This window comes from Micromesistius poutassou, assembly GCF_964030765.1.
Source record: "Micromesistius poutassou genome assembly, chromosome: 9".
NCBI lineage: Eukaryota > Metazoa > Chordata > Actinopteri > Gadiformes > Gadidae > Micromesistius > Micromesistius poutassou.
The window spans coordinates 488,441-513,965 of record NC_140279.1 but is presented as its reverse complement, the minus strand read 5'-3'; the positions used below and the strand labels follow the sequence as shown (position 1 = coordinate 513,965).

Sequence of the window (25,525 nt, the reverse complement as noted above, 5' to 3'; positions counted from 1 at the left end):
CGCACCACTGCTGGCTATACATTTTGTTTTGCATCGGAAAAAAACGGCATTGAAACAAATCGAATAAACAAACGCCTTTGCGTCGGCACAGTGTTGAAATGAGGGGCGAATGCGACTGCTTCCCAATCCCAAGTGACCATTTTTATTTAGCACAGTTACAACAAGCACATTTCTGACCAGAGAACCTGAACAAATTAAAATCCATGCACAAATTGAAAAAATATATATTAACATGAATCAATAGCCGTCAAAAAAAAGGTCCAATGACATGAATGACATGTAGGATTTCCCCATTAGGACGACCTTGTAGAGATGATCATAAAAAGTGATGTACAGGAATTTAAGCACTACACATCACAAGGAAAATAACTAAAACAGCGTGATTTTTGTACGGATGCTTACTTTATATTCCTGGCCTGTTACATCTTAATCATCATTGCAATACAGCACATGGTAGCTAAAAATCAAAACAAACCTGAAAGCCTTTCACAGGAGAGAGAAATAAACACTGAGCTGGAAGTATATTCACCTCAACAACATTACAAATTTAAAATGGGGGGGAGGGGGGGGGGGAGATTTTGAAGCAGAAGAAAAACCCCAACAGTTAGAATGGAAATGGGTCACTTAGTCATCGTCGGACGAGTCTCTCTCCATGGTGTAGGCCATGAAGAAGGCCTCGGGCCGCGACGGGACGAGGGGATGACCGGGTCTCACAATCTCAAAGCCCAGGAAACTAAAGGTACGCACGAGAGCAGCTGCAAGGAGAGGAGAACAGAGTTAACATTAACCCAGGGTTCTGAACCTGAACCAGGCCGGCTGGAGTCACAGTAGAATAACTTGTCAGTGACGTGGAGCTGGACCACAATGCTTCTTTAAGTAGATGGTAAATGGACTGCGTTTAGACAGCGCTTTGCTAACCAGTGGCCACTCAAAAGCGCTTTACAATATCGCCCGACATTCACCCATTCATGCACACACACATTCACACACCGACAGCGGAGTGAACCACGCAGGGCTGGTCAGGGGCAGTCAGGGCGGGGGGGGGCCGTGCTCAGGGACACCCCGACACTAAGTCTACACTTCCCAGGCCTGTGTGTTGAATGTATTATCCGTATTGTTCATTCCCCGAATATCCCTCCCAGGTTTGATGAAATTTCATCTTTTCTTGTTTGATGGCCTTTAAAACGGGTTTTTGAAACGGGTTCATAATCTTGATTTGAAAGGCAGGTTTAACGCTCGGTACTTGAAGAGTCTAAAGTGTACTGCACTTGAAAATGAATCAATTACTCCGTGTGGCACTATAAAAAGAAAACATGGATGAACTATTAGGTCCAAAGTATACACAGGCATAATGGAGCCGGTCTTTAGCCCAGGTAGCTTATTTAAACGTGGTTTATTGGTTAACCAAGAGTTGTGTACGTGTTCGACGATGCATGACCTTCGTGGAGAGTTTGAGAATAGTCATAAATATACACATCAGTCCAGATTTAACTCTTTCCCTAACGAAACACCCACAGAACGGTTTGAACGCTGAGAGGAACTAATCTCTCTTGACGCGGAACCGAGGCAGAACCTTTTGAGCCCTCGAGGTGACCCCGACGGCACCAGCCAGCACAGCGAGGGACCGGGCCGGTGACCAACGAACAAACACACACACACGCTGTGGGGCCGGACTGTGGGCTCACGGCTCACCTCTGTCGTCTCGGTTCTTGTGGAAGCAGACGAACACGTGGTCAGCTTGCAGCTTCTCCTCAGCAAACTCCAACAGAAGAGCCAAACTGAGAGGGGAAAACAAACAGTTAACAAAAGACAGAGCCCTCTCTCTCTGTGTGTGTGTGCGTGCGGGGGGACCGGTCGGTCGGGTGGGCGGGTGGGCGGGCGGCGGGGGGGGGGTCGTGGGAATGCGGTCTCACCTGTCCTTGCTTCCCTCGGGGAGGGGCCCGGGGAGGATCTCGATGTAGAGGCTCCCCCCCTTCAGCGCCACCCTCCAGACGCACTTCTGACACTCGGAGCGGCGGGGCTCAAAGTGGAGGAAGCGCACCCGGCTGTTGGCGGGAAGGGGCTCCTCCAGAACCAGCAGCTGAGCATCCTGGAGACCACAGGGAGACACAGTCAGGCTACAGAGACAGAGACAGAGTGTGTGTGTGTGTGTGTGTGTGTGTGTGTGTGTGTGTGTGTGTGTGTGTGTGTGTGTGTGTGTGTGTGTGTGTCAGAGGGAGACAGAGTCAGCCTACAGAGATAGTGTGTGTGTGTGTGTGTGTGTGTGTGTGTGTGCCACAGGGAGGGAGTCAGCCTACAGAGATAGTGTGTGTGTGTGTGTGTGTGTGTGTGTGTGTACCACAGGGAGACAGAGTCAGCCTACAGAGATTGTGTGTGTGTGTGTGTGTGTGTGTGTGTGTGTGTGTGTGTGTGTGTGTGCCACAGGGAGACAGTCAGCCTACAGAGATAGTGTGTGTGTGTGTGTGTGTGTGTGTGTGTGTGTGTGTGTGTGTGTGTGTGTGTGTGTGTGTGTGTGTGTGTGTGTGTGTGTGTGTGTGTGTGTGTGTCAGCCTACAGATCCAGGGAAAGGTCTGCCAGTGTGTATACAGTGTAGAATGAGTAGAGTGGTATCTGTCTATGATTGGGTTTAAGTGACATTGCCTAAAATAGAATTCATCCAACATGGCGAGGAAAGAACCTGTGAATTAAGCTAGGGACGCTGGGGAGTTCTTTTTTATAGACAGACAGACAGAAAGAGGACAGCTTTCGTAGCTCTACGATGGACGGCTATCAAGACGGAGTCTGACAGCACAACAGAGACACAGGCCTGGTTCAGAATCCGTCAGAGGGGCCGAGGTACGGGTGAATATCCAATCAAAAACACACACACACACACTTTCCCCATTGAACTCACAGAGTAGAAAAGCGTTGCAGAAAGATTGCGATCCCGTTGATCATTCCCTCGCCCACCTGGGATCTTCAGGGGTGGGTGAGGGGCATCAGGAGCACCACTGAGGCCCCGGACACAGGTGACTGCTGCTGGGCGAGCACCTCCGCGGGTTGGAGATGCTAGAGGACGACCACAAGGAAACAAACGCAGCCGTTAGGGTGAGGGCTGTGGTGCTATCCACTCGTACGGTGCGCCGGTAGGTCCTAGTCGCCAGCTTTCTTGGGGCGTTTCACGGAGGAACGCCCCCTGTTGGTCGGTCCCACTCGCTGCGCTGACCGTGGAGCGAGTTCAGTGAGGCCGACCGCACGACTCGACGACAAAAATGTCTGCGCCCTGAAAGTGATTTATTTTCTTCGTATTTGTATCACGTTGATCATCTTAATGTCGTAATTTTAATTGCTCTTACACAACTGATTACATTGCAACTTTATTCCGGTCACCAATTTATGCACTGCACAGTCTTGCTGTGAGTGCAATTAGGCCTGGGCAATAAAACAATAAATTATCGTATCGTGATAGACTTTTGATCAATATCAATATAAAACATGTTCAATATATATCGATAAGAGACTGGACCACCGAATCTAGCAGCTGGGTTTGTTATACGAACACGGTTCCATACTTATTTACAATATTTGAGTGTTTTTCATTGTTGTATCGACATTGGAGTATTTATCAATGAAGAACAGTGGAAGGTCGTATTAAGTGTTAAACAGAAGTGTTTACATCCAGCATGGTAATTCCTAGTCTTTTAGGTCATTACAATTATCAATAGTTATCGACATTGATCAATATGATCGAGTTATATCGTGATACGTCTTTCAGCCGTATCGCCCAGGCCTACGTGCAATACAATGTAAAGTTGTGTTGTGTTGTCTTCGAGCTGGTTGGCTAAAGAGTAAAACAATAACAATGACTGCAGCCAATGAGTAACGGGAACACTATAAGTGCTGCAAGCCAGGAAATGACGTCACATTCTCGCTAGAGCAGGCCGGCCGTACCGGCGTACCGTACAAATGGATGGCAGCATTCATGTTTACAGAGGCTGAGGGGAAGGGTGGGGGGGTGGGGGGGGGGGGGGGGGGGGGGGGCTGGGCCCGCCATTGCACACATCATTGAACACCACAACATGTAGGAGACGGCCCAGGCCGGGTTCATTGGTTACACAACAGGAGAACGAGCATGCGCCGTTTCATCATCGTCGGTGACACAATCTGTCAGCAAGGCAAAAAAAAAAAAAAAGCAGAACATTGTTTTCTTTCCTTTTCGACACTTTCCGATGCAGTAGAAGAGAAGCGTGAGGACTCGTGATAAAGGGGTGCACCGTGTACAATGGGAAACGTGCCCCGGTTAACGTTTTAACCACAGGTCGAATAGTGGCAAGAAAAACACATGCCGCCCGCTGTACCTGCCTGCTCCCTGACCCACTTCAGGATGGCAGGGGAGAGAACAACACATTATGAACGCAGTCCCCACGGCCATTTTGATTCAAGAGGCCAGTAAACGCGTTAGGAGATTGACCTAGCCTTGTGAGGCATGTCTCCGGAGGAGGTAACAGGCTGCGGTGACAGACAGTGTCGCAGGCAGGTTCACCGCCCCCAGCCCCCGCCCCACCCCCACCCAACCCCCACCTCCCCCCACAACCAACACGGCAACTCAAACACTCACAGACGCCCGCTGACGCAGGCGCCACCGCCGTGCTATATTCAGAGCGGACGTGCGAGAACCCAAAAGGAGGAGAAAGCCATTGTCGCCCCTCGAGCTTCAACTCCCGGGGCCCGTATGCATTATTCATGCGGGGCTCAGCGGCGCCCGGCTCCACACGCAGTTACATAACGAGATGGAATTCAACCCGGTGAACACAGGGAGCGGCCCGCGGCCGGGGGAGACTCCGGTGGGGGGGCACCGCCACACCTGGCTGGCGGCCACCAGTGATTCTAGCACCAAATCCTCTTTGTCTGAAAAATGAAACCCCCCGTAGACACGGCCGAGAGCACAGTTGAGAATGCCTGTGTGCAAAGTGGGCAGCGGACACACAACCTTACCGGAAGAGTTATCTCTGCTGGGACAGCTGCTGGGTCACATGGCGGCAGGGATGAGAGCTGCTTGCGTAACGACGGACATTTTTAGTTTAAAGGACTATTCCACGAAGCCAACAGATAACGACACGTGTTTTAGATGGGTGGATTAATTAATGAATGCATGTAGTTGAACAGCACTGATGGCGGAGTTGAAACCCAATTCAATTGTATCATTTGTAAAAAATTTGAATGCTTTTGCATCATGGGTGCATTTTACTTCCGCATAGACAACCACAGGGTGCACGTGACATCTGTGATCATTATAATGAGAAGATGACGCATCGTACAAATTATCACATTTAGTACATCAGACATTAACTGTTCCATGTTTGGAGAGCTGTTAGTATTAACAAGTGGACATACTAACGCTGTTTACACCCGGGAACCAGCTGTCCACCCAGAACTATAATCCCACCATAACAACTTCACACCCCCACGCAAAACAGGCCCATGTTGACCAATATGTATATATTCCTTCTTCCTTCCTACACTATTTCCCTAGGCCTACAGATAGCAGGGTGGAATTTTCCACTAATAGGCTCGTCTAATTGACTAACTAGACCAACACTCTGAACCCCATGTCACGTCAGGACATGAAGGCAGACCGCGCAAGTCAAGGCCTGCAGAATCGTGCGTTATATATTCGATATCTTAGCGAGCAGAATCATCACGTGTTTTCATCTACTCATCTACGAAGCCAACAGTAATGACACGTGTTTTAGATGGGTGGATTAACTAATTAATGCATGTAGTTGAATAGCACTGATGGCGGAGTTGAAAACAAATTCATTTGTATCTGCATCATGGGTGCATTTCACTTCTGCATTGACGACCACAGGGTTGTCTATGCAACCACACGTGACTGCAGAATCATCTACGACTAAACAACAGGCCGTTGTTGTTGTTTTTGCATGAATTGCTGTAATAGCATTGACGATCTCTGGACCACATCATTATATAGGCACAAATACACGTGATTGTTGTGTGGTGGATTCAAACGCGTTTTTTGCAGCCAATGTGATTCACCGTATACCATAGCCCGAAGCTACGTGACGCACATGCGGGGGAGATGGAAAAACACTGACACACGCAAACATCCATCGATTGGGAATCACACAGATTGCGTTCAAAACGTCGGTGTCGTGCATTTCGTACATGCACACAACGATACTGCCAACGGTCCGAACCGAGTCCACGGATCCATCCGAGGTCAACACTTGGGTTTGGGGGTTTGATTGACACTATGTGTTTACCTTCCAACCACAACACCACCGGCAGCCCGGGGTAGCAGCTAGCCAGTCTGGTAGCTCAGGAGACCCGACCTGACGGGTCCTCTTCCTTTATAAAACACACTCTGAAGCCCTTCCAGCACCCGGGACGTGAACACCTCACCCCGCGCTGGGCTGCATCACCCCCCGCAGTCATGTAGCACGTTAGCATGTTAGCCTGCTAGCGGATTAATAACCAGAGGTTAGTATCGGTCAAACTCCGCTCAAAACACCCCCAAAAGAGCCAAAATCATCCAAATCGAAGTCTGTCTTGGGGTTTTAAACGGTGTACCGCGGCTACTCCGGCGGGCTGGACATTAGAACCGGCGGCAGCGGCGACGGACGACGTTTCGCCGTCGATCATTTTTGGACGAATCGATGTAAACAAGTCCGGAGCGTTCAGGGAGATCCGCGGCTCGGAGCGAAGGCCTCGGCGGCTCGGGCGTCCGGGGGGCCCCGGGGCTGGAGCTCCAGGGACACCCACCTCTCAATCTCTGGACACCTATTCTCTCACTCTCTGGTCTGGTGGACACGTACCTCTTCACTCTTAAGAACACGTACATCTCACCCCCCCCTGGACACGCACCTCTCACTCTCACTATATGAACCCCCCCCCACCTCTCACTCTCTGGACACATACCTCTCACTCTCTGGACACCTACATATCACTCTCTCTCACTCTATGTGGACACGTACCTCTCACTCTCTGAACGTGCACCTCTCACTCCCCGTGGAACACGTACCTCTCACTCTCGGGGGTGACACTGGGCTTCTCGACGACGGGCATCTCGGCGGAGTGTCTCTCTTTTTCTCTAACGAAGCAGTGGCTATTCAATATCGTCTGTAGGTGTGACTTGACCATCCGTCCGGCCTCCTCCTCTCAGATGCTCTCTGCTCGCCTCTCTCAGCGTACTGGAGGGGCGCGCGCCGCCGCAGCGGGTTTTGTCAAAAGAGGGAGTGGCCAGCGGGCCGTGACGTCACTCGCGCGGTTTATGACATGACGTCGTGTTTTCCACTTCTTCTATTCAAGGACCAATAATAATAAATCTGTTTTATTATTATTGTTATTATTATTGTTATTATTATTATTATTATTATTATTATTATTATTATTATTATGTAATCGTTGGGTTTGTTATCCCGTGTCTCGGATATTTTTGTAGTGATTTTCTTGTCATGTTATCCTTTGTGTGTACCGGTATGCTATCGCGTGTGAAATGAAACACAACAAACCGTCATATGTTTAACTGTGCATGGAGCTGCTTTATGAATTGTGCGCACTGTATATACTATATCTGGTCTGGTCACAGCAGCCGTGGTAAAATCAAAAACACGAACAGTAGCTGCGGCCGCCATGTTTCTTTCCAACAGCCGTCATCTGCGCCTGCCCGTCAGCCTGTCACAGCGCGTGGTGCGCTGAGTTCCAGCCCTTCAGTTTTTACGGTCAAAACATGAACGCAAGTGTTCAACATTGGTAAGATCCTTCCTTTTATTTCGGAATACATGTATACTTTAAGTTTTCTTTGTCGGTTTTGAGAATATTTTCAAAGTACACCTGCCAATGCATGAGGCAAGTTGTTATTAAAATAGAGACGCTGCATTGCGTGTGTGTGTGTGTGTGTGTGTGTGTGTGTGTGTGTGTGTGTGTGTGTGTGTGTGTGTGTGTGTGTGTGTGTGTGTGTGTGCGTATCTTTATTGAATTATTGAAGCAAAACCCAAATCCTCACCCTATAGAATAAACAAGAAACAAGTTGGAAGAAAGTAGTTTAAAGTCACCGAAAGTAAGTAACACACATGCTCACTGTTTTACAACATGAATTTACTCGTTTGTTTTGCAATGAAGCGGATAGTTATACGCGTCCTATCCCTATAGTGTCTTATGAGCGGATCCTATCCATCCAAAGTCTGAACGACGTCGCTAACCCATGGAAGGGGTTCACCATGAACCGCTGCATAGCGCTGGCCCTGCTGGTGGTATTGGTCAGCTCCAGTATGAATGAACTACACGGTGAGTTCTTCTTTGATCGGGAGGATGCGTCAGCAATCCTTGGAATGGAAAACGTTGGCGACATGTTGAATTTAAAAAAAAAAAGAATGTAAACCTGATACCATACTAACTTCATGACCTGTAATGTAATTTTATGCAGTATATAATTATATATCAGAATCTGAATATTTTATTGACAAGTCAATTTGCACATGATAGGAAAGTGATTGGTGAGGTTTGTGCATAAAGCAACACGATAGAAGCAAAAATATTTACACCCTAAGTTATTAACAACTATAAATTATGAAGGCTGTGAAAGGCAACGAGAGGGCTAGAGGCTATGGAATTGTGTAAATAGTATTGATTAACGTTTGTTTGCGTGTACATTTGTATTGCACATGTTTTTGAATTTCACAGGACGTAGGAATGATTTTTGATAGACCAATTATTCCATGTAATGAAACCCTCAGATTCCTGGCATGTGTAAGGCATTCTAGCTTAAAGGGGTGATATCAAGCCTTTTTGAAAATATGCCTCTTCTGACATCATAGGTGGGCGTGTCCACCTAGATGTGTGCTGGATGGATGAGCAACGTTTGCTACAGTCCACCGGGTATAGGCTGGTGGACTGATCTATCCAGCACACACATCTAAGTGGACACGCCCACTTGTGATGTATGAAGAGGCAGACCTGGTGGCATAATATCACCCCTTTAATGAAAGCCGACTCGATTCTCGTTCTGATTCGAACTTAACTCCAAAACCCCCCTTGGTGTTCCTGTAGAAGCGGTGGATTACATGTACGAGGAGACGTACCAGGGCATCCTGTATGTAGGAGGTCTGCAGGAAGGCTCCAAGGTATCCATACAGCACAGGACAAGAGTCAGAGTCAAGGAAGCAGCACTGTAGAACAGACACCCAGCATGACCCCCCTGCGTGTGTGTGCGTGTGTAACAGACTTCGATCAGTCTGTTACATTAATGTTCACACACAGGTCTTCGTATGACTAGTTGGCCGATAATGCAGAGGAGACGTGGAATGGATCTGACAGCATTTATTCTTTCTGTAACATAGGACAACAGGGCATATCACACGCGGGCAGTTGGAGATAACGCTGACATCCCTACGACAGCATAATTGGCCCGTTAGCTCCTACTTGAATACCTTTCATTCAATTCGGATCTTATTACACTCATTTGCATATTTGCCGATCCGCACAGCGGAACCCATAGTAAACATTCATACACCATGAAAAATATATACTATGTGTATGTGTCATGAAAACAATGAGACAACGGCTAAAACAAAACATTTATGATGTAGGACTCATAAATCCAACTTACTTTCCAAACTGCCAAACGAGAGGAAGTTTGGGCGTGTGCGACCCCAATTAGCGCCCCATCGGAACCAACAATAAATGACAAGTGGAACTAAATAAATAATGTACCATGTTACATGTCAAACATTTGGGCACGTGTTTGTGACTCCAGGGGTCGTTGTGGTCCAGCGTTGTCGGCTGGTGGGCGACGGAGGAGGTCGGAGTGATACGACGAAGGAAACGACCAATCAGCGGGAGAGTCGTCCTGAGGCCCAAGACTAAAGAGTGACACTAACGGCCCGTCGGTTTCATTCATAGAGATCTGTATCTGTTAGAGCAGAGGCTATGTCACACTGGTGTTTGTTAGTATAGAGCCATTAAATAGTGCTTTCACATGTGTTTTTGTTTTTTTTTGACTGTTGAAATACAGTTCATATAACTATGTGTTAAATAAAGATATAATTGACAGATGGTCGTTATGCAAAGGGTAGAAAAAACACTGTTTATTCTGAGAAACAAAATTGTACACGTTACAGTCCGAAAAAAATGTCAATATGTTTATCAATGATACAATGTGAAGACATTTAAAAAACAAATCAAATACATATCAAAGCTATTTTATGACATGTGACAACATGCGCGTCATTATTATTTCATCCTTCTCTAAATGAGGGACAAATGTCATGGCAGTGTTTATTTAAAGTACGCAATCTATTGGAGTTGTTCCGATAGCGATTCCAGTATCGGAAGAGAGCATCACAAACCTTGTTATGCTGCGTTCGTTAACGGTCGGAGGTGGAAAGTTGGAACGGGAAACGCATCATCTCCAAACTACGTGCGTTCGATTTACCCAGTCGGAAAACACGGAGGCTCATGCTAAACTAGAAGAATACATATGTATTATTAAAATGATAGATTACAAATATAGATGATCTAAGTTCTGGAAAAAAAAAAAATGAAAATTTCGACCGCAAGTCAACAGACTTTACCTTGCTGTCATCGCAACCCTTCAATAACAACAAGTGTTATTGGTAGTTACAATGCTAGATGCTGTATCGGTTTATACTTGGAATCGGCCGATACTCAAGTTCAGGAATCGGAAAGGAACCAATGGTATCGGAACATCTGTACGATCTATTTTAGACGAGCTGGCTTGTAACGCCAGCACAACAACAGGTAGCCTACGGTGCTCGGGTCGCTACAGTCAAGGATGCTCTTCAGTCAGCGGCAGCCACACTCTTTGGCCACCATGTTGGGTTTGACGGAGAGGTACGTCCCTTCCTTGTTCAGCTCGACCACCTGCAGGTCCTCGTAGGTCACGGGCACGCAGCACAGCGAGCGGTCCAGCACGGCGCCCCGCTGGATCTGGTCGTTGAGCAGCACGGCGTGGTTGTTCCCGTTGTGCAGCGGGAAGCCACACACCCCGTGGCAGTTGTTGATAGCGGCCCGGTTGGGGCCCACCAAGTACATGTCCAGGGACACGACGAGGCTCTGCAGCCCACAGATGTTGTCCCCGGCCGCGGTCCGCCCGGTGTCCTGACCCGCTCTGGTGGCGCGCAGGCCTCTCTGGACCTCGTAGGCCTGCGCTACCGTCTGCAGGGCCAGCATCAGCAGGAAGGCTCGGTACTGGTGCTCTCCTGGAAGGGAGCAAGGTAGGACGGACACCTTAAGTCTACACATCCCGAGTATCGCTCACTTAAAGACATTGCTGTAAGGTGATATAATAGGATAATTAGGTATATGTAAGGAATAAGGTGTATTCCACGTGTACCAGTTACCACCAATGACTGCATATGAGGTCAAACACGTGTAATATTATTGGGTTTTATTAACTTTTATCAGCTGAAATAAATTAGATGAGTCATTTTTCATTTTCTTCAAGCACATTCTTTTTGTGTTTTGGAGGAAACGTCGCGGTGCGACGGAGTGACCGCCCGAAGGCATCACCTGCTGGCCGCTCCTCTCTGGGAAGCGCACTGAGAGCCTTGAGGCGCGCCAGGCTGCGCACGGCCCTCTGCTCCACCTCCACCTCCCCCAGCAGCTCCTCCACCTGCTGCCCCAGCGTCCCCAGCTTCCTCCTGAGCTCCTCCACCAGGCGGGGCGCCAGGGCCAGCGCTCCCCCCCCGCCGCCCCGCCCCGGACGCAGCGGCGGCGGCGGCGCCGAGCGGGGGGACGGGAAGGAGAAGACGGTGGGCGAGGAGGAGTTGAGCAGCCCCACCAGGAGGGTCTCGCTGGAGGACGGCCCCAGGGCCAGCGGCGGGAGGCACTGCAGGGACCGCAGCTGCACCGACGGGGCGCCGGCCTCCTCCGCGGGCAGCAGGGGGAAGACGTCACCCAGGAAGGCCTGCAGCTCCCGCAGGAAGGACAAGGAGTCCGAGGAGGAGCCCCGGGGCGAGGGGAAGGGGTCTGCTCCTGGGGGGACGGCCTCCGTCTCTCCCCCTGGGATGACCAAAGGAACACGAGTTATCTTGCAAATGCAAGACATTGATAACAACGGTTATTATTTGATATAAACACGTTCTCCTGATGACGCCTGGATAGTGTAGGAATCTTTCACTGAAAAGGAAGGAACTGTTTCTTTTTAAACCACACAAATGGACGGCGGGACAACATAGCAAAACAACACACAAAGTTACACACAAATGTCTGTCAACTGTAAATCAGTCAGAATCCTACGCCTCTCCAGACTTTCGACTGCTTGTGTGGGTATGATCCGACCTGTAGTCTGGGCGCCCGTGTCCGGCCTCTGTCCGTCCACGCCGCGTCGGCGGGGGAGACATTCCCCACACCGCAGGAACCACGCCAGGCAGTAACACACACGCAGAACGGCCAACATGCTTTCTGCTCTGAATAAAATAGACCCTAAAATAGACGTGTCTCTGGTTCTGCCTCTGAGTCCCTTGTATTGGTCCGGCTCAGGGGAAGTCGTCTTCTTTATAAAACACACACACACACACACACACTCACACACACACGCCTTCTTATTGAAAAAAGCCCCGGCCTTGGAACGGACGCCAACACCCTGGCAGTGTCGCAGACTGCGGCGTTCGGAGGTGCCGTCTACACCCTTGGTACAGCACATGCTCTCTGGGTTTATCTGCGATAAGAGCATGGCATAGGGAAGGAGAAAACATCACACGAGAGATGTTGTTGTTAGCGGCACACCGAACTCTCCTCCCTCTCGCTAGACTGCGCCGGGCGGCGGCGGTGAGAACGGCGTCCAGACCAGGGGAGGATCCGAGGAATGGTTCCACACCGGCCACACTTTGAAACTCTGTTGACACTTTTGGTCGCTCCCACAAAACATTCTGCGGCTCAATGGCCAGTTTAATGTAGGCCTACGCTAGATAACACGAGGGTGATTAGTTGGTGCAGAGTGAAATGCTGTCAGGATGAAAATGCATTTTAGTTTTATCATAAAAGAATCGTTCACCCATACGTGCATGAACAGACTTTCAGTAAAAATCGGATTTATGAATGATTAATTACACAATTATATGTACAATGGTCCAAATAAGTCATTGATCAAATCCTAGTTGATTTGATCCCATTTTTATAAAATATTACATCATATTGATGAAAGTGCCACAAAGTATCTCATCCACAGTGAGGGAAACTCTCACAGGTGCACCATTGTTTTCAGTCGACCAAGGTCTCCTCACCTCAGTGGTGGAAGCCAAGAGATAACCTCAAGGCTCTGGACAGACTCAGTCGCACATCTTGTGTAACCAATGACACCCACTGTTGACATATTGCACAACCCTGATTCGCCATGTGGGAGGAACACAAATAGGTTACAGGTTTACAATTGGTTTAGACAATGATATAATCAACATTGAAAAGTGTCGAAACGCATGCAATGCACATATACAAATAGCTACTCAACTAGGTTTAGTTATTTCTACATAAGTGATCCAAGTGATTCATTTCCATTTCCGGTACAATTAATCATTGGTGGACTGGTTTCTACCGGTTCCTCCCATGCTGTCATCAGTTATTACCCTCTGCCTATTTGTCATCAACGTCACGAGAAACTGAGAAATCATCGACAGGACCTCGTCATACCCCCAGACACGGCCCACCCACACCCAAGGAGTGGAGACTGAGACAAGTCATTTATATCAAACCATTTTAATAATAATAATCATAAAAAGCAAAACAAAACATTTCAATTTGTCATTAGAACATCTTAAGATAAAAGCACCAACACCAACTAGCAAGAATATCTCCATGGAAACCCCCAGGGCGTTTTGGAACCTGGGTTTGCCTTTATTGCAGCTCAAGCCTGCCCTGGCTCCACTATACACACCTGTAGTAAAACCAACACGTAGCCTACGTTATGGACAGGCCTGGCTCCACGATACACAGGTCAGCTGTATTAAAACCACTGCTCCTCCTAGGTCAAGAGGCCTGTCTCCACGATACACAGGTCGGGTGTTCTGAAACGACAGCTTCTCCTACGTTAAGGACTGCAGCAACTGAACCGCTCCACCTCTAATCCCGCACAGAGCTCGGGTCCTAAAGCGAGGCGTTTGGGACATAAAAGGCTTTGGCCGAAGTGGCTTGATGTATGGGTCAGTGAGAACACGATGTTTTGTCAAGGAGACGTAGCACATGAGTCAAAGGCGTTTTTGTCGAGGGCCAATCGTCAGGTGACTGTGCGATGCTGGCTGGAGAGGCGTCAGACGGCCTCTCCATGTGGCCCAGAGAAAGCAGTGTAATGCAGTAGTTTGGTGTGTTGCATTGTAGCATCATTTCAAGCAATCAAGAGTACTTCCTGAGTGTAACCTTTGGCAGGATTCATAATAACCAGCCTCTTGGGTTGCTGCAGCGCTCTCTCTCTCGTCACAAAGACGGAGAACAGAGCGGAGGATTTTACGCGCGTCGCGCTCGACCGAAGAAGCGCTTCGACGACAACAGCGCGTCGCTTTGACTCGACGGCAAAACAGTAACAGGGTTTAAAACGAAAAGAATAAACCGAATATGAAGACGCGCTCACGGCTACCAAAACAAACGTATTCCCACTCGCACATACATCGCCGCAGCCGTTGAGATTGTAGGAAGTTGGAGAGATGGAGCGTCGGATAGTCACCCGGCAAGCTTGGTGGAGCGTCACCAAACCGTGCGCCCTTTGGAGCGCACAGAAAAAAGGAGAGGAGAACTTTCTCAATAGCTGCATGTTCCTTGTTTTAAGTGAAGGAGAGCACCGCGCTGTCAACACTAGTAGTATTCAAAGTCGATCAGCGTTTTAAGTCAAAACGTAAAAGCTTAATACAGAACGACGGAACTCGTATCAAACACCAGGTATAAGAAATATCTGAACAGTGTCAACAAGATCCTACAATTACAAAAGACCTCTCAGTGCTGGGAACTTAAGATCGCCGATGGGTTTTGAAAAATGATTTTTAGTTGTTTTTTTTCACCTAAAAAAAAGAACCCCCTCACACACACACGCACACACCGGTGTGTTCACAGATAAACCAATCCCGAGTCTGCAGGAAAGCACTACTAATCAATAGCTTTGATTATCCCTTGGACCAATCTCGGCGTCTGTTGCTGAACGGAACAAAAACCTGCTTCTTCTCAATAGTCTTTCTTTTAGTTTTGACCCGTTTTACGGTTTTTTCCAAATGACCCTCGGAAATCAGTACCAGTACCAGTGTGTTCAAAGTACAGGTTCACCGTTAAAACCACCGCGATGACGTCACACACCCGCTTTAACCAGGCCGCAAGTCGAGCCAAGGACCGGAAGTGGGCGATGAGGCTGAGGTTTAGTATTGTATGCACCAAAATAAAATTATTAAATGATACATTTATTATTTGGAAAAAAAAAGCACCATTTTCCTCCCCCACAATCTAATATGGTAACAAAAACATAAAAGCCACGTTAAAACGCCTGATACATTTCAAGATGATTCCACCACTAGATTCTGGTTATGGTCACACCGTCGATGGTCAAACTAAAACACATGTTAAGATGGTTTTCTAATTTGGAGTGTACAGCGAATATTACAACCAGCCTTACCATAACTCTTATCTCCAATTCACTTATATATTCATATATGTATCTATATATATATATATATTTATATATATATGTATCCATTATTTTTTTTGAATGACAACAGACAAAAGAAGCCAACAATAACATATGTACAAAACAGTGTGTCGTGTTCATAAACAAAATATCTCAAGAACATAAAAACTATTTCAGGTGAAACGTGACAGTTGGTTTAAAAAGGAAAACGAGAGGAAATGCCACGGCCTTATATGGGCGTAGCGGAACCCGGAGGAAGCCGCTGCGGGCGAGCTCTACCTAACCTCCGTCGACTACAGCCTCGTTAGGGCGAGAGGGTCTTTGACAGAACAGACGCAATGCCACAAGTAGGTGGCGCTTCAAAATAAAAGTCCCTGTATACAAGTAGCACCAAGTGTACTTATTTGTCTTAACTTACTTTAGATGTTTTCAATATTGAATAAATAAGTTCAGGCACAGTCTGGAGATAGCACCATTGTTTTTTTTTTCAGACTGTCAAGTAGACACTATTGCATTCTACTTTATCCATCCATTTTATGATGGATAAAGAGGAGGGGGGGGGGGGGGGGGAGGGGGAAATATACCAAAAAGACTGTCAGCATAAATATAATAATCTAAATTATACACAATTGTACAGTCTAATATTGAATCCCATTCACAGTACAAACACTGTTAGAAAAATAACTTAGAAAATGAAAAAGCCAAACAAATCAAAGTGTGACAACAGTCCAGTAGTACGGTAGTCCTTGTTGCTTTTGGATTCCCAGTGTGAGGATGTGGATGTGTGAGTGTGTGTGTGTGTGCGCGCGTGTGTGTGTGTGTCTTGTGTGTTTGTGCGTCTGTGTATGCCTGCATGCTGGTTTGCTGTTCAGCTGAACACATGACTAGTTGAGTGCCAGAATGCTTAGCTAGAGTTGCAGGTTCGGATCAGGGGTCCGGGTAGGGTTGTAGTTTGTTGGCGAGTGGATGGGCTCCTCTATTGTCAGGGGGCGAAGTCAACGTGAGAATTTGTTCCCCAATTTGATCCTCATAGTGAGCGATTTCATACACGTTCATGTTTCACTGACGAATCAGGAGCCTGACTTGTGGGGGACGTGTCATAACGAGTGGGAGGGGCTTAACAGACGGATCAGTGATGTGATTGGTCAGTTCTGAAGGCTACCGAGAGACTCTTGGTTTCCGCCTTACGAATAGAAAATATTCTATTCAATTAGAAGAAGAGGATTCATTGATTCTTGAATAATTAAATGCACCATTCAAGCAAAATCAGAGCCGTGTGTTAATCATGACGGACAAAAAAATAATACCAAACTATTTCCTAGAGCACCGCAATGTAATGTTACAACAGTTCAGTTCCTGTGAGGACCACAGACTACAGACACATCATATCTGTATGCATCTAGACATTAATTTCATCACTTGTAAGCATGACTTATGCTTTGGAAGTCTGAGTGCGTATCTGAGAATGTGCGTGTATGCGTGTGCACGTTTGCCTGCATGTGTGTGTGTGTGTGTGTGGGGGCGTGTGCATGAGAATGGTGTGTGTGTGTGTGTGTGTGCGTGCGTGAGAGTAGAGTGGTGCAGACGCATTACATCCCAGTACGGCGGCCGGTCTCAGTGGCGGTGGGCGTGTGGCGGCGTGCTGAAGCGTCGGTGGGTAAGGTGAGCGTCCCGGTTGCATAGGTTTACGTTGGGTTGAGGTAGTTTTCATCAGTTACCTGCCACGGCACAGGGAGAGAAACAGCGTGAGGCCGGGAGGACTCGGGGGCCGGCCGGCCGGCCGGCGGCGGCCAAGCCTCTTTGAGAACAAGTTCAAGGTTGTAGAGTCAGGATGGACGCAGTCACAGGGAGTAAAAAGACTTGCATCAATTTATCTGCTAAAGCGGTGGGCGGCTGTGGGGGAGGCAAGACGGGTCAGAACGAACAGGAGATCATTAAAACACCTGGTCTGGTTTTAGGCCTCAGCCAAGAGACCATTACATCAATGATCAGGAGGCAGGACTGGTCTTCTGTCTGAGTTTAATGACCGGACTAATGTAAAGTTAGTTTAATGACTGGTCTTATGTAAAGTTAGTTTAATGACTGGTCTGATGTAAAGTTAGTTTAATGACTGGTCTGATGTAAAGTTAGTTTAATGACTGGTCTGATGTAAAGTTAGTTTAATGACTGGTCTGATGTAAAGTTAGTTTAATGACTGGTCTAATGTAAAGTTAGTTTAATGAGCGGACTAATGTAAAGTTAGTTTAATGACTGACTAATGTAAAGTTAGTTTAATGAGCGGACTAATGTAAAGTTAGTTTAATGAGCGGACTAATGTAAAGTTAGTTTAATGAGCGGACTAATGTAAAGTTAGTTTAATGAGCGGACTAATGTAAAGTTAGTTTAATGACCTCAGGTTTAGCATGCGACTCTGGGGGGGCTTCTGTTCCTGCTGCAGCCACAATTACCAATGAACATTCTTCCTGTGATTGTACAGTTCCTTCCTGTTGTGGAACTTGCATTTTACTCCATGGGGATTCGTTAAACTAATCTAATCTTGTAATCTAACAAGCACTGTGACAACCAATGAGAGTTCAGCACGCTAACCTCAGTGTACTTTTGGCTAGTGGGCCGTTATCAAAGGAAAAAAAAAAAGTTCAGTTGATGCATTTGCTAAACGCTGTCACTAAGTGTCAACTGATAACTAATTTTGTATTGAATAGGACCACGGTTTTCCAAATCAATGTTGTTTTTCAGAGCAATGATCAAATCTATATTTACATCTGATATAAACACAAAGGCCAGGCTGTGTACTTTGTAGCACTGTGTGCGTGTGCAAGAACTGTCGAGGTGATTTCACATGCGGGGCGGGGGGCACAACGAAGCGAGGTGCATCACCACACTCACATCAGCGCCTCAACGCCTCAGACTCACCCATGTTCTGATGCAGAACTGCAGGAGGCCAGACTCAGATTCTGAGACTGTTCCTCTTCCTCTGATTGCTCAACAACCACCCGGCCCCTCCACCCCTCCACCCCTCCCCTCCTAAGCTCCCTCCCCCCCTCTCTCCGCCCCCCACTCCCCCCACTCCCCCCACTCCCCAGCCCTATCTGGGTCGGGTGCCAGAGAGCTGCGAGGCACCTTGGGAGCCGTTCACACTCAGAGTCCTCCACGCGCCCGCCCCGCCGCCGCCCCCGCCGCCGCCACCGCCACCCCCTGCTGAGCTGCTGCTGACAGCCGGAGGGGGGGGTGGGCGAGGGGAGTAGTGCACCGTGAAGGGCCGAGCAGAGGAGGAGGAGGAGGAGGAGACGGCAGCGGCGGCAGCAGCAGCAGAGGCAGCGGACACAGAAGCAGGGGAGATGGTAGAGGAGGAGGTGGAGAGAGAGAGGGATGAGTGAGCTCGCTGGTGATGCAGGGAGGAGTAGTGGGAGGAGCAGGAGGAGGAGGAGGAGGAGGAGGATGGCTGGGCCACCAGGCGCGCGGCAGGGGAGGAGGAGGAGGATGATGAGGAGGCGGGGCATGGCGGGGGGGGCGCCGTGGGGTGGAGGTGTGGCGCCGTGCCGGCTGCTGAGGAGGAGGAGGAGGAGGAGGCGGGAGCCACGCAGTGCAGGGGAGGCGGCGGGGGCAGGGAGGAGGAGGAGGAGGAGGAGGCGCCGCCGGGCTTGGCGGGGCTGTGCAGGACCGACTGCGTGCGGCCCTGCTGTGCCTGGGACAGGGAGGAGGAGGTGGAGGAGGAGCCCGCGGCCAGGAGGCGCATGGAGGCGGCCGGGGGGGCCGAGGCGTGCTGCTGGGTGTGGGGCGAGGCGGAGGAGGCCAGGCCGAGCAGGGGCCCCAGGCCTCCGGGGCCGGGCAGCGCGCTCCCAAACTGATGGGAGGACACGGAGGAGGGCACCACGTGGTGAAAGATACCTGCGGATCACACACAGCAGGGGGGGGGAGGGGGAGGGGGGGGGGGGGGGGGGGCCGCGGAGGAGCAGGCAGAGGAGGTACAGAGAGGAGGAGAGGGGAGGAGAGAGAGAGAGAGGGAGAGAGAGAGAGAGAGGGGGACAGAGGGAAGCAGGGGCTGAAGCAGGTTTTGCAGAGCGGCAAGCGAGTCTTCCACATGCCAGGACACTGAGCGAGCCACTCGTCGGTCCACCGTGACCCCCCCCCCTGGCAGGGCTTTACGACGCAACACCAATCAGCGTTGCCATGACGACAGCGCTGCACAACAAACGCTTTCATGTTACATGCAAGATTGGATCGTCATCGTCACAGTGAAGCGACCGACACAAACGCACCAAGACACGCCCACAGAGAGACGTCAACCATCGACTTTTTCCAATTGATGATTCTTTTTATCAATTGGAAAAACTTTTAGGGTCGAAGTCAGCGACGTGTTCAGTGGGCGGCGCCAACGCAAAATAAGAAGCAGCGAGGGGGGGGGTGTGGGGGGGGGGTTAATGCCAAGCAGGGTCCAGTCGGTCCATCGGTCAGTCAGTCAGTCAGTCAGTCAGTCAGTCACTCAGAAGTCCCCGTTGCATCGGTTTGTCGTGTTTGTTCCCATGACAACCCTTCCCCTTCCCCGGCGCCCTCAGAGCTCCACCCCCTGACCCCTGAGCACCCCCCCCCCCCCCCCTTGACCCCTGACCCCTCTAGCGGGCCCCCTGGGGGGGGGGGGTCCCCGCTCGGCGCCGCTCCTCTTACCTCCCGCCGCTCCGCCGGCCAGCCCGGCGCTGGGGAAGCCCCCCATGGAGCAGTGGCCGTTGACCAGCCGCGCGCCGCTGTTCACCGTGGGCGCCCCCGTCTGGGCGCCGAACAGCGACTGCAGCACCGTCGGCCCCCCCCCGCCGCCGAGGGAGAACTGGGCCCCCAGGTACTGCCCCCCCGACCCCGGGGCCGCCGGGCCCGCCGCGGGACCGCCGCCGCCACCGCCGCCGCCGCCCGCCTTCCCGCTCAGGATGCCCCCTCCCCCCCCGCCGCCGCCGCCGCCGCCTCCGCCCCCCCCGCTGGCAGCGGCGGCCATGAAGAGGTTCTGGCCGGCCAGGCTGCTGCTGCCACCGCTGCTGCTGCTGCCGCCGCCGCCGCCACCGCCGGCCTTCAGCTCCCAGTCCCGGGACCCCTTCTGCTTCTGGAAGCTCTGGCGCTGGTCTGGACCGCCGCCGCCGCCGCCCTGCGACCCTCCTCCTCCTCCACCACCACCTCCTCCTCCTCCACCCCGGAGCACCACCTCCTGGCTGAGGAAGGGGTTGGAGGAGGAGGAGGAGAAGGCGGCGGGGTCCCCCTCGCTGCCCCTCCGCCCCGTCGGCGGCGGCTGCTGCTGCTGCTGCTGCTGCTTGTGGTCGGAGGAGTCGGGGTCGGGGCCGCGGCAGGGGCCCCCCAGGCCGAAGGGGGAGCCCCCCTGCCTCACGTCGGAGCCCGGGTGCTTGGGGTCGGAGATGGGGGAGAAGGTGGACTTCCACTTGCTGGTGGAGCAGAGGGAGGAGGAGGAGGAGGAGGAGGCGTCGCTGCCCGTGCTGTGGCCACTGCTGCCGCCGCACTTCCTCCCTGGGAGGGAGGAGAGGAGGAGGTGAGAGCCGGCCCTGTGAGTGAGTGAGTGAGTGAGTGTATATATGAGTGAGTGAGTGTATATATGAGTGAGTGAGTGTATATGAGTGAGTGAGTGTATATATGAGTGAGTGAGTGTATATATGAGTGAGTGAGTGTATACATGAGTGAGTGAGTGAGTGAGTGAGTGTATATGAGTGATTGAGTGTATATGAGTGAGTGAGTGTATATATGAGTGAGTGAGTGTATATATGAGTGAGTGAGTGTATATATGAGTGAGTGAGTGTATATGAGTGAGTGAGTGTATATATGAGTGAGTGAGTGTATATATGAGTGAGTGTATATATGAGTGAGTGAGTGTATATGAGTGAGTGTATATGAGTGAGTGAGTGTTTCAGACCTCTCTCTCCTCCCTCTCCGGTCCTGCTGGGCCCGTCTCTGCTCTCCAGAGAGATGGTGGCGATCTTTCGTTCAATTCTTTAGGAAGAAGGAGGAAGACAAACTTAATGAACACATGAACTACAGCACAGACCCCGCAGGCCACCGGCCTCTGGGGTCTCCTGGTGTGTGTGTGTGTGTGTGTGTGTGTGTGTGTGTGTGTGTGTGTGTGTGTGTGTGTGTGTGTGTGTGTGTGTGTGTGTGTGTGTGTGTGTGTGTGTGTGTGTGTGTGTGTGTGTCTCCTGGTGTGTGTGTGTGTGTCTCCTGGTGTGTGTGTGTGTGTGTGTGTCTCCTGGTGTGTGTGTGTGTCTCCTGGTGTGTGTGTGTGTCTCCTGGTGTGTGTGTGTGTGTGTGTGTGTGTCTCCTGGTGTGTGTGTGTGTCTCCTGGTGTGTGTGTGTGTGTGTGTGTGTGTCTCCTGGTGTGTGTGTGTGTGTGTCTCCTGGTGTGTGTGTGTGTGTGTGTGTCTCCTGGTGTGTGTGTGTGTGTGTGTGTGTCTCCTGGTGTGTGTGTGTGTCTCCTGGTCCTACTGGTTGGTGGTGGTGGTGGTGGTGGTGATGGAGATGGTAGTAGTGGTGGTGGTGGTGGTAGTTGTGGTGGTGGTGGTGGTAGTTGTGGTGGTGGTGGTGGTAGTTGTGGTGGTGGTGGTGGTAGTTGTGGTGGTGGTGGTGGTAGTAGTGGTGGTAGTGATGGTTGTGGTTGGGGGGGTGGTGGTAGTAGTAGTGATGGTTGTGGTGGGGGGGTGGTGGTAGTAGTAGTAGTGGTGGTGGTAGTAGTGGTAGTGGTGGTGGTGATGGTTGTGGTGGGGGGGTGGTGGTGGTGGTGGTGGTTGTGGTGGGGTGGTGGTGGTGGTTGTGGTAGTGGTGGTGGTGATGGTGGTGGTGGTAGTAGTAGTGGTGGTGATGGTTGTGGTGGGGGGGTGGTGGTGGTTGAGGTGGTAGTAGTGATTGTGGGGGTGGTGGTGGTGGTGATGGTTGTGGTTGTGGTGGTGGTAGTAGTGGTGGTGGTGGTTGTGGTTGGGGGGGTGGTGGTAGTAGTAGTAGTAGTAGTGATTGTGGTGGTGGTAGTAGTAGTAGTGGTGGTGGTGATGGTTGTGGTGGGGGGGGGTGGTGGTGGTGGTTGAGGTGGTGGTAGTAGTGATGGTTGTGGTGGTAGTAGTGGTGGTGGTGGTAGTAGTAGTGATTGTGGTTGTGGTGGGGGGGTGGTGGTGGTGGTAGTAGTAGTGGTGGTGGTTGTGGTGGGGGGGGTGGTGGTGGTAGTAGTAGTAGTGGTAGTAGTGATTGTGGTGGGGGGGTCCTCATGCGTACCGTGAGCTGGAGGTGTCGGCCGGGTACCCCGAGTCCCCGTCGTCGTCGGAGCTGAGGGCGGAGGAGTAGGAGGCCGTCCCGTTGAGCTCCAGGGGCCGCTCCCGCTTCAGGACGGGGGGCTGGTCGCGGTCCCCCGCCGGGCTGCCCTGCTCCGGGGACGAGATGGCCGAGATCTCCAGGGGCTGGTTGATGTTGTTCACCTGTCCACACACACACACACACACACACACACACACACCAGGAGACACAGACACACACACACACACACACCAGGAGACACACACACACACACACACACCAGGAGACACACACACACACACACCAGGACACACACACACACACACACCAGGACACACACACACACACACACACACACACACACACACACACACACACACACTCCAGGTTATCAGGCTCTACTGTTGGGATCTAGTGAGTTTCGCAAGTGGGTGCGAAGCGTAAACAACAATGTGAATGTGTGTGTTGGTCTCAGTGAGTCTGTGTAGTGTGTATGTGTGTGTTTCTCAGTTTATGTGTGCGCGTGCATATGTGTGCACGTGCATATGTGTGCACATGCATATGTGTGTGCGTTTGTCCCTGCGTGCGTGCGTGCGTGCGTGCGTGCGTGCGTGCGTGCGTGCGTGCGTGCGTGCGTGCGTGCGTGCGTGGAGGGGGGACCCACCATGGTGTTGATGTTGAGCGGGGAGCCCGCCGGGTGGCCGCCGGCCCCCAGCCCGTGGAAAGACCTCCTCTTGGGGGAGCCGCTGGCGGCCGCGGCGCCCCCCCCCCCCCACGGAGCTCCGCTTCCTGCGGCCGCGCCGGCGCCCCTCCTGGGCCCCCGCCCCGTGCGCTGCGGGGGTGCTGTGTGTGGCGGGGGGGTGGGGGTGTGGCTGCTGCTGCTGCTGCTGCTGGGGTTGTTGGAGCCCGGGCGACTGGTGGTGGTGGTGGTGGGGCTGATGGTGGTGGTGGTGGTGGTGGTGGTTGTTTCCGTGGTTACCGTGATGACCCTGCTTGGCGTTGTTGTTGCCGTTGTTGTTGCCGTGGTGATGGTGGTGGTGGTGGTGGTTCCTCGCCGCTCCCCCTAAGGAGGACGAGGAAGAGGACGACGAGGACGAGGAAGACGAGGAGGAGGAGGAGAAGAAGATGCGGCGGCGGGACTCGCCGTCCTGCAGCTCGGCGTCCGACGACTCCCCCCCCCCCCCCGGGGGGTGGTCCTCCGGGAGGATCCTGGGGGGCCCGTCGGCGTAGTGGAGCACCCCCCCCCCGCCGGCGGCGGCGGCGGCGGGGTGGCCCGCGGGGCAGGCGTTGGCGTGCGGGTGGGGGGAGGAAGAGGCGCCGTCGTGGTCGTCAGAGTGACAGCCGCCGTTCATCAGCCCTGAGCCAGAGCAGAAGCCTGGGGGCAAGAGGTCAAGGGGTCAAGGGGTCAAGAGGTCAAGGGGGGCAAGGGGTCAGACCATGTGGAGTCACGCTCACAGCGCGGTGCTGGCCCACTGGCCAGGGCACCAAGGGAGAGTGAGGCTGTGAGTGAGAGTGTGATGATGTGTCTGTGAGGGAGAGAGAGGGAGAGTGTGGATGTGAGGGAGAGTGAGGGAGAGTGAGGGAGAGAGAGAGAGGGAGAGTGAGGGAGAGTGAGGGAGAGAGAGGGAGAGTGAGGGAGAGTGTGGATGTGAGGGAGAGAGAGGGAGAGTGAGGGAGAGTGTGTCTTAGGGAGAGTGTGGTTGTGAGGGAGTGTGAGGGGGAGCGTGGCTGTGAGGGCGTGTGTGTATGAGGTGGTGTGAGGGTGTGAAAGGTGTGGTGAGTGAGCTGTGAGGAGAGTCTTACCGTTGGACTGTCCCATCTGAGACACAGGACTGGGAGTGCTCCTCTGGAGAGATAAAAACAAGACGCTGGCCTTTTACACTCTAGGAGCTCTGCCGTAGCGGTACTGCCACGACACCACGTTTAGGGAGAGCTCTCTATCACGACACCACGTTTAGGGAGAGCTCTCTATCACGACACCACGTTTAGGGAGAGCTCTCTATCACGACACCACGTTTAGGGAGAGCTCTCTATCACGACACCACGTTCAGGGAGAGCTCTCTATCATATCATGTATCTTGCAGTGGACCGGTATTGGATACAGACACCTAACTAATGCAAAAACATCCCACACCCATCATTCTGCAACCAAGCCCAGGGAGGGAGCCAGTGCGTGTGTGTGTGTGTGTGCCAGTGTGTGTGAGCCTGTGTGTGTGTGTGTGTGTGTGTGTGTCAGTGTGTGTGTGCCAGTGTGTGTCTGAGTGCCAGTGTGTGTCTGTGTGCCAGCGTGTGTGAGCCAGTGTGTGTGTGTGTGTGAGCCAGCGTGTGTGTGTGTGTGTGTGCCAGCGTGTGTGCCAGCGTGTGTGTGCCAGCGTGTGTGTGTGTGTGCCAGCGTGTGTGTGCCAGTGTGTGTCTGTGTGCCAGCGTGTGTGCCAGCGTGTGTGTGTGTGTGTGCCTGTGTGCCAGCGTGTGTGTGCCAGCGTGTGTGTGTGTGTGCCTGTGTGCCAGCGTGTGTGTGCCAGCGTGTGTGTGCCAGCGTGTGTGTGTGTGTGCCAGCGTGTGTGTGCCAGCGTGTGTGTGCCAGCGTGTGTGTGTGTGTGCCAGTGTCTGTGTGCCAGCGTGTGTGTGTGTGTGCCAGCG

General features: G+C 51.6%; 5 protein-coding genes across 5 annotated transcripts in view; 1 reads left to right on the top strand and 4 right to left on the bottom strand.

The window, feature by feature from the left end:
* Window positions 1-119: 119 nt before the first annotated feature.
* Window positions 120-7,065, bottom strand: oaz1a (ornithine decarboxylase antizyme 1a; the record flags this gene model as incomplete). Its single annotated transcript, XM_084473492.1, is given in 6 exon segments — window positions 120-755; window positions 1,693-1,778; window positions 1,914-2,089; window positions 2,894-2,980; window positions 2,982-3,048; window positions 7,022-7,065. Coding segments are annotated over 6 exon segments (591 nt in total). The 3' UTR covers window positions 120-624.
* Window positions 7,066-7,655: 590 nt separating this feature from the next.
* LOC311352708 (uncharacterized protein) lies at window positions 7,656-9,980 on the top strand. The gene is made up of 5 exons (XM_084472506.1): window positions 7,656-7,752; window positions 8,013-8,059; window positions 8,152-8,286; window positions 9,049-9,122; window positions 9,755-9,980. Coding segments are annotated over exons 2-5 (327 nt in total). The 5' UTR covers window positions 7,656-7,752; window positions 8,013-8,058; the 3' UTR covers window positions 9,872-9,980.
* An 823-nt stretch (window positions 9,981-10,803) lies between these two features.
* Window positions 10,804-12,418, bottom strand: amh (anti-Mullerian hormone; the record flags this gene model as incomplete). Its single annotated transcript, XM_084473491.1, has 3 exons — window positions 10,804-11,219; window positions 11,725-12,021; window positions 12,301-12,418. The coding sequence occupies 3 exons, from the start codon at window positions 12,416-12,418 to the stop codon at window positions 10,804-10,806; spliced, it is 831 nt and encodes a 276-aa protein (XP_084329617.1).
* A 1,352-nt stretch (window positions 12,419-13,770) lies between these two features.
* Window positions 13,771-25,525, bottom strand: part of dot1l (DOT1-like histone H3K79 methyltransferase) — a 39,023-nt gene continuing 27,268 nt past the window's right edge. Inside the window, 7 exon segments of the mRNA XM_084472776.1 lie at window positions 13,771-17,337; window positions 20,285-21,124; window positions 21,525-21,601; window positions 22,868-23,067; window positions 23,550-23,660; window positions 23,662-24,260; window positions 24,689-24,731. Of these exon segments, the coding sequence (XP_084328902.1) occupies window positions 17,330-17,337; window positions 20,285-21,124; window positions 21,525-21,601; window positions 22,868-23,067; window positions 23,550-23,660; window positions 23,662-24,260; window positions 24,689-24,731 (1,878 nt within the window). The 3' untranslated portion in view covers window positions 13,771-17,329.
* Window positions 18,705-19,520, bottom strand: LOC311353294 (uncharacterized protein; the record flags this gene model as incomplete). The annotated part of the gene is made up of 1 exon (XM_084473149.1): window positions 18,705-19,520. The coding sequence occupies exon 1, from the start codon at window positions 19,353-19,355 to the stop codon at window positions 18,705-18,707; it is 651 nt and encodes a 216-aa protein (XP_084329275.1). The 5' UTR covers window positions 19,356-19,520.

Bases quoted from the DNA above. Each gene is read 5' to 3' on its own strand.
- LOC311352708 (XM_084472506.1), top strand. The intron at 8,287-9,048 runs GTGAGTTCTTCT...GTGTTCCTGTAG, and splicing joins CAGTATGAATGAACTACACG to AAGCGGTGGATTACATGTAC. The intron at 9,123-9,754 runs GTATCCATACAG...TTGTGACTCCAG, and splicing joins GTCTGCAGGAAGGCTCCAAG to GGGTCGTTGTGGTCCAGCGT.